The sequence below is a fragment of the Anarrhichthys ocellatus genome, unplaced genomic scaffold (assembly GCF_004355925.1).
Source record: "Anarrhichthys ocellatus isolate YVR2014 unplaced genomic scaffold, GSC_Weel_1.0 scaffold21, whole genome shotgun sequence".
Classification (NCBI taxonomy): Eukaryota; Metazoa; Chordata; class Actinopteri; order Perciformes; family Anarhichadidae; genus Anarrhichthys; species Anarrhichthys ocellatus.
The window spans coordinates 281,050-287,638 of NW_022280051.1; the positions used below are offsets into that span (position 1 = coordinate 281,050).

Consider the following 6,589-nt stretch of genomic DNA (forward strand, 5'->3'; position numbering starts at 1 on the left):
TCTCTCTCTCTCTCTCTCTCTCTCTCTCTCTCTCTCTCTCTCTCTCACACACACACACACACACATACACACAGACACACACGACCTACACACACATTCAGGGTGTGGTGGTGGTGCTGTCTTCTCCAGTCTGTGAAAATGACTGTAAGGCTGTCAGCAAGCCGTCACACACACACCATTTTATGGGCTGCTGTGTCGGAGAGAATATGTGATATGCAAACACACACACACACACACACACACACACACACACACACACACACACACACACACACACAGCCAGTCATTTCTCTTGGAAAATAGTAAGGGAAAACAACGAAGGGGAGAAAGAGACGAGGGGTTCTTTAGTTTCAAATCCTCCATTTGTTGTGTTTCTGTCTGAACTGTGTGTATTTATTCACCGCTGTGATTCATATAATTGATGGTTTCAATTGGCAGTTGTTGTCGACGGCCTTTAATTACTCTCAAAACACGCTCACATAAAAAACAGAACACAGAACAGTATCCACTAGCGGAAAACATCGCTCCCCTCCGCGTTCACAAATGAGAGTCGGGCTGTGGCGAGCGTGAGCTCGGCCCTCCCTACGTGCTCGCACATTGCTCGTCTAGTTGACTATTGAGACTTTGGAGGCGGGGATGGAACGGTATGTTGGTGCGGCGCTGCCGGACAGCTAACCTTCTTGAGTTGGTTCTCCAGTTTGACGCACTCCTCTCTCTTCTGCTCCAGGCTGATCTCCAGACTCTTCAGCCTGCTGTCCTTCTTCAGAGTGGACGAAGCCAGAGAGGAAGCCTTCTCCTTCAGATCCAACACTGAAGTCTGAAAGGAAATAAAAGATAACAGAGGCAGAGAGTGATAAGGCAGGAAGTCAGACACTGAGCAGCTCTACTGAACTGCCTCGCTGTATTGTGTATAGTGCTGTATTGTTATTAACCTATTTTTAAAGGATACGTCCACTTAATACAACTTGGGTCTTGTTTTTGTATATTTATTTATCTTTTCTACCAGATATGATAGTCATTCTTAACTTTATAAGAAGGTAGGTCTGAAAGAGCGCGCACATGAAATGTTGATAATGATCCCCATTGCACAGCAAACTACAGCTGAAAACATGTGATTTATAATGTTACAGTTCATCATTTTCCTCATTCAAATAAGTTTGGCCAACTTGGCGGGTTTGTTTAAAACATGACCGCTCCTTTTTTGTATTTTTAGCAACGTCGCTGAGTTCCCAGATCTCAGCGAACAATTTGGTGCGTACAATCCTCTGGCTCATGTTAATATTAAATATAAAATGATCCTTTAAGGTCTTCCTACAGTTGCGAGATTGACTCTGCCCCTTGTTCTTCAAAAGCTTTTCCCATGACCTGTCTCTTTTCTCACTCTTCCAGCTCAATCCCTCCATCCGTGAAGTCTCTCTCTCCCTTTCTTTTCCTCTTTTGGTCGGGCCAGTCAAACAGAAACCGACGGACCAGAAGGAGAGACACTCAGACGTGTAATTTCACCCTTGACTGACAATACCAACTCCAGACTACAGATCATCATGTTTGACTGGGCTTTGGTTAGAGAAACCTTAGTGCTTACTCAGATTATATTTAGGGACGTATATAGATACAGTACATTGCTGTTGTCAGACAAACCCCACATCTGTGTTTAGCAGTGAAGAGAGGTATGTCTGTTTTCCCATGTATATCTCAAATTATATAATGGGACTGTAACAGGTTTTATGACCCCACAATCACTAAAATTACTGGAGCGCAAACGTCAAGAGAGGCATAAGGGATTTTTCACTACAACATATGTGCATTTGATTTTAGGGTGTATACTGTGCTCATTTTCACATTCATACTTGTATTTTGGGTTTCTACTTGAAAATGTTTACAAGCCTTAAAGTTCAAAAAGCCCTTTTCTCCTACTGGTTGTCTGAATATACTTGTATTCACCCTCTGAATACGGGTTTACAACCACAAAAGACTCACTTCCTACAATATGGGACTTTTAAAGGAATATTTCTGACAGTAGTTTAAATATGAAGCTGGAGCCAGCAGGCAGTTAGCTTAGTTTAGCTTAGCATAAAGACTGGATTCAGGGGGAAACAGCTAGCCTTGCCATGTCCCAAAGATAAAAAGTTTTAAAAAGTCTGCCTATACCAGCACATTTAAAGCTCAGTTAATTAACACTGGATATTCTTTGTTTAATCTGGAAAAAAAAAACTGAAATGTAAAAATGTGGACCTCCTGCTGGCTCTTGCTTCATATTTAGCATACAAACAGTGGTATCAACCTTCTCATCTACTTCTCCGCAAGACAGCTAATTAAGTGTGAAACTATTCCTCTTAAGACTTAAAAGATGAAATGCACCTGAAAGCACATTTTCAGTTTTGTGATGTCACAATTTAGCTGTAGATGTTGTGTGTGTTTTTACATGTAATAATAGTTTTAGTTTTATGCATCAGTGCATGTATTTCCTTTCTCGTTTTGACTAAAGATAAGATAATGTTGTAATGTTGGAATTGGCTAAATTTGGTTTATTGTTTGGTTCTGGTTTGACATTGGTATGGACACTATTATTATAAAAAATACATTTAGGTGTTTCTGAAGTGGTTAATTGTAACAACTGCTGCAGGATGACGCAAGCAAAACCAGGGCTTAAAAACGCTGTGTCATCCTGCCTCTCCCTCTGAGTCTCTGCTGTGGTGTTTTGCATGAATCACAAAGGTCGAGGCAAGAAGAATCCAGCTCCAATCGTTGTTTTCATTGCTCGTGAAGCATATCGTTGTCAAGGAAATGTGACTGTTTTATCATTGTTGTCCTTCAGCACGAGGACCTCGGGAGGATCCGGGATCTGTTCTACAGTGATAGATCAATCCCGTTTTCCTTGGCGGGGACATAGAGAGTGTGTTTTTCTGACTTGTAGCACAGATTCGCTTGAGAGTGTCTCCATGTGTCTGTCTTCTACCTCACGGTCAGCCAGGTCAGCCTGCAGATGGGAGACTTTCTCCCTCAACTCCTTCAACTCCTTCTTGCTGGACTCCATCTCGTCCCCCTTTTCTCTTTCCTCCCTCTCCCGCTGGTCTTTCAGCCGCTCGATGATCCGCTCCTGGACATCGAGAAGAAGGAGGAGGAAGAGGAGGGGGGGGGAAGATGGAAGTTAGAAGAATAGAGAACAGAAAGAGTCAAGGGAGGGAAAGAGGAGGTGAGAAAGAGAGGCAGTCAACACTCCAACAGTTATTCACAGTCACTCAATATCAAGTTTCTATACTAATAACAGTCGCATTAAACTTTATGTACATGGCAGCTTTGACAGGATCTAACAGCCAACAGTGATTTTAGACACGTAATACGTTCTGGGACCAGATGTAATATTCACAACCACTAAAACACTATCGACACTCTCCAGCTATAGAACAACACAGCGGCCAGTTCAAGCTGAAGCATTAAAGTTCCCACACACACAAAGGCAGCACGGAAAGCCTAAGTGTAACCTGACTGTGCTGTGTATGTTGTGTGTGTGTGTTGTTGTACTATAGATCTATCTTCACGAGCATCGATTTAAGGTTTCAGCCTTGAGAGTGAAACATTTTTTTTGGAAAGTGAAGTCTTCACTTCTTTAAAAATCCCTTTCAGATTATTTTTATTATTATCAATTATTTCCTTAATTAATCGGATTAATTGGTTTGTCTATAAATTAATGTATGCACCCATCACAGGGTTAAAACCTGATATTTGATGTTTGACTGAAAGGACTTTAACGATTTATAGACTATCAAAAAGAGTTATTATTGATTATTGATAGATTAACATAAGGGTAAGACTTAGGGGTGTAGTTTTGATGGTTCACATGTGGCTTAGGGAATAGTAAGCGCATTACGTCAATGAGAGTCCTCCCAGGTATAGATATACAAGGTATAGATTGTGTATATTCAATACTGTTTGCAAAGACAAAACTACTGGCATTAAACAAAGCACGACACACGGTAGAAACCCGTTGCTTTGAAACACAACACAGCACAGAGCATGTAACAGAGGAAAGGAGCAGTAATGTAAAGAAAGCAAGAGGGGGATGGAAAAATAGAAAGGAAGAAAGGAAAGACATCCAAAAGCACCAAAACAATGAAAATGGAGGAAGAAAAGCCTGCGAAAGTCGATTGAGTGAAGTTAGCGTCGTCGACCACCTCCGCCTGCCAAGACTCACACATCTAGCTGACACCCTGGATATTAGTCACTGGACAATTAATAGCCCCGTTTCCTCTGTGTGTGTGTGTGTGTGTGTGTGCGTGCGTGCGTGCAAAGGAGATGGAGTGGGTAACATAATCGTGCATTACAGTATAAAAATATATTCTCATCAAACACTTTAAAGTGGTCTGCTAGTGTAAGCGTCACTGGTTCGTTTCCCAGAATCATGGGCCGAGTCCTGTGTGCAGAGTAACAGATCATCAAACAGGCAGTTGAAGGTTCAGTTCCCATGCTCAGGTGTTTCAGGGCTGTTAAATGGCTGTGACACCTGCATGTTTACACGCAGACGGTGACAGTGCGGTTGTTGGTTCTAATCCCACTGGTTTAGACCGCATGTTGGATTCTTAATCTTTTGCGAACGCAGGCTGTGAGGGATTTAATCACGAAACAGCCGATGTGATTATTGGTTCCTTTCCATTTATCCAGAGTCATTTGGTCATTGCCTGGGTGGTCGGCTGTTTTGCTCAAAGTGGTTTTGTTATTAATGTAACCTTGCTCTGGAGTTGACCTGAGGTTGACCAGCGAAATGTGTGTGTTTCCTCGTACATCTATCTTTGTGAGGATCAATTTGAGTTTCAGACCTTCAGAGTGAGGACATTTCTGGCAAGTGAGGACATTCTTTTCAAAGGCGTGTTTGAGGGTTGAGACTTGGTTTTAGGGTTCAGGTTATGGGTTGCATTATGTCAATGAGTGTCCTCACAGAGATAGATGTACAGGGATGTGTCTGTGTGTACCTTCTCGGCCAGAGCCTCCTCCAGTGTCCCCAGTGCTGTGTCTGTGTTTGAGGTGTCCGTCTGTAAAGACTTGACTCTGCCTTTCAGTCCGCCCAGCTGTTTCTCTTTATCTCTCAGCTGATCCTGGAGGTTCTCTATCTGCACGGAGAAAAGGAGAGAAAAACTCATCATCAGTCTTGTTTTTCCAATTATTTGGCTAAGAACGATATTATGTTGGAAAGTGTATCGGCTCTCAAACTCGGCCCAGACGATAATAACTATCTGCGGACGATCAGCAAACAACACTTAAATTAAATTAGCTGTAATAACAACTATAAACAACAACACATATAACAACATATATGTGAATACATCTCAAAGATACAGCAGAATTATGACAAAAAAAATCTAAACAATTATAAACTACAATAATCCGACATACTATATTTCCAATTAATCTATAATAAGTGGAAATTGTCTTATAATATTGGCTTCTCCAATTTCTCCCCCACACTTGTAACATCAATGATGATTTAGTTGATGTGGCTTTAAACTAAATTAAAAATGATCCCCATTCAATTTAACTGAATATAAATATTGAACAATGACAACCTAATAAAATAATAAATATATAATGCACATTCAAATGTTTGTCAGAGTCATTATGAAAAATTATAAAATGATTTGATTTGATTTTTGTCTCACTTTGCTGCTTAACGTTTATTGCTTATTACAAATAACTTATGTCAGCTTCCCATTTGGGGATCTGGAATGGGTGAAATTGCCATTTTCCCAGCCATTAGTGTAAGTGAATATGTTTCTCTGACAGTCAATAAACAAACACACACCTCTCCCACACTCCCTCTGTTTCTCCCCTGTTTCCTCTCGCACTGATTTCAAAGCAGATGAATCCTCGGGTCAGAAAACAAACACAGAAGTCTCTGCCTGCAGCACCGTCTTAAATACAAAGCCACCTCTTTCTCCCCTTCTCCCTGCCTCCTCCTGTTCCCTCTCACAGTGATTTAGTAGCAGATTGATTTTCTGTTAAAACACAAAATCAGCAGAAATAACCGAAGGACTCACTCTTTCCCTGAGCCCACAACGAGTGTGTGTGCGTGTGTGTATGTGTGTGCATGTACTGTATGTGTGTGTGAGATCACAGACTAAGATAAGGAGCTATGTCAACTTTGTCGTATTCATTAAAAAATGGATGGAACAAAAGGTTGAGCAACCCAGAAATAACAAATTGAGGAGAGAAGAGAGGGATGGAAAGCTCATGTGATGTGGTGTTAAGGGTGAACTTGGGTGGTAAAATTACAAAATGTCCCTCTCCCTCTCTTTTCGTCTGTCTTCCTTTAGCCTTGCCAGAGAGAAAGGAAATCAAGCAATTGAAAACCCGTCAGTGAAAAAATAGAAAGTCAGATTGGTATGCAACCTCTGACTCTGCTGCAGGTGGGACGCACACATTTACAGTACCACAGAGATCGTGTGTGTGTGTGTGTTCATACAGTAAAACTCTTCCAGCGCCTCATTAATCAACTGTTCACTTGACAGCTTGACTGACACCTCCTCCTCTCTCTCTTTCTCTCTCTCTCTCACACACACACACACACACACACACACACACACACACACACACACAC

The 6,589-nt window shown here is 41.5% G+C and overlaps 1 protein-coding gene across 10 annotated transcripts in view; it reads right to left on the reverse strand.

Moving 5' to 3' along the window:
- LOC116389959 (ELKS/Rab6-interacting/CAST family member 1-like) overlaps positions 1-6,589 on the reverse strand; it is a 98,277-nt gene that overhangs the window by 63,611 nt on the left and 28,077 nt on the right. For all 10 annotated transcript variants that reach the window (XR_004213139.1, XR_004213138.1, XM_031859115.1 and 7 more), the window contains 3 exons: positions 4,968-5,105; positions 2,957-3,097; positions 677-817 (listed from right to left, as the gene is read on the reverse strand). Coding sequence is in view for 8 of the 10 variants with exons in the window: in XM_031859115.1 (XP_031714975.1) it covers positions 677-817; positions 2,957-3,097; positions 4,968-5,105 (420 nt within the window). In the remaining 2 variants the exon portion in view is untranslated. The remainder of the gene's footprint in view (positions 1-676; positions 818-2,956; positions 3,098-4,967; positions 5,106-6,589) is intronic.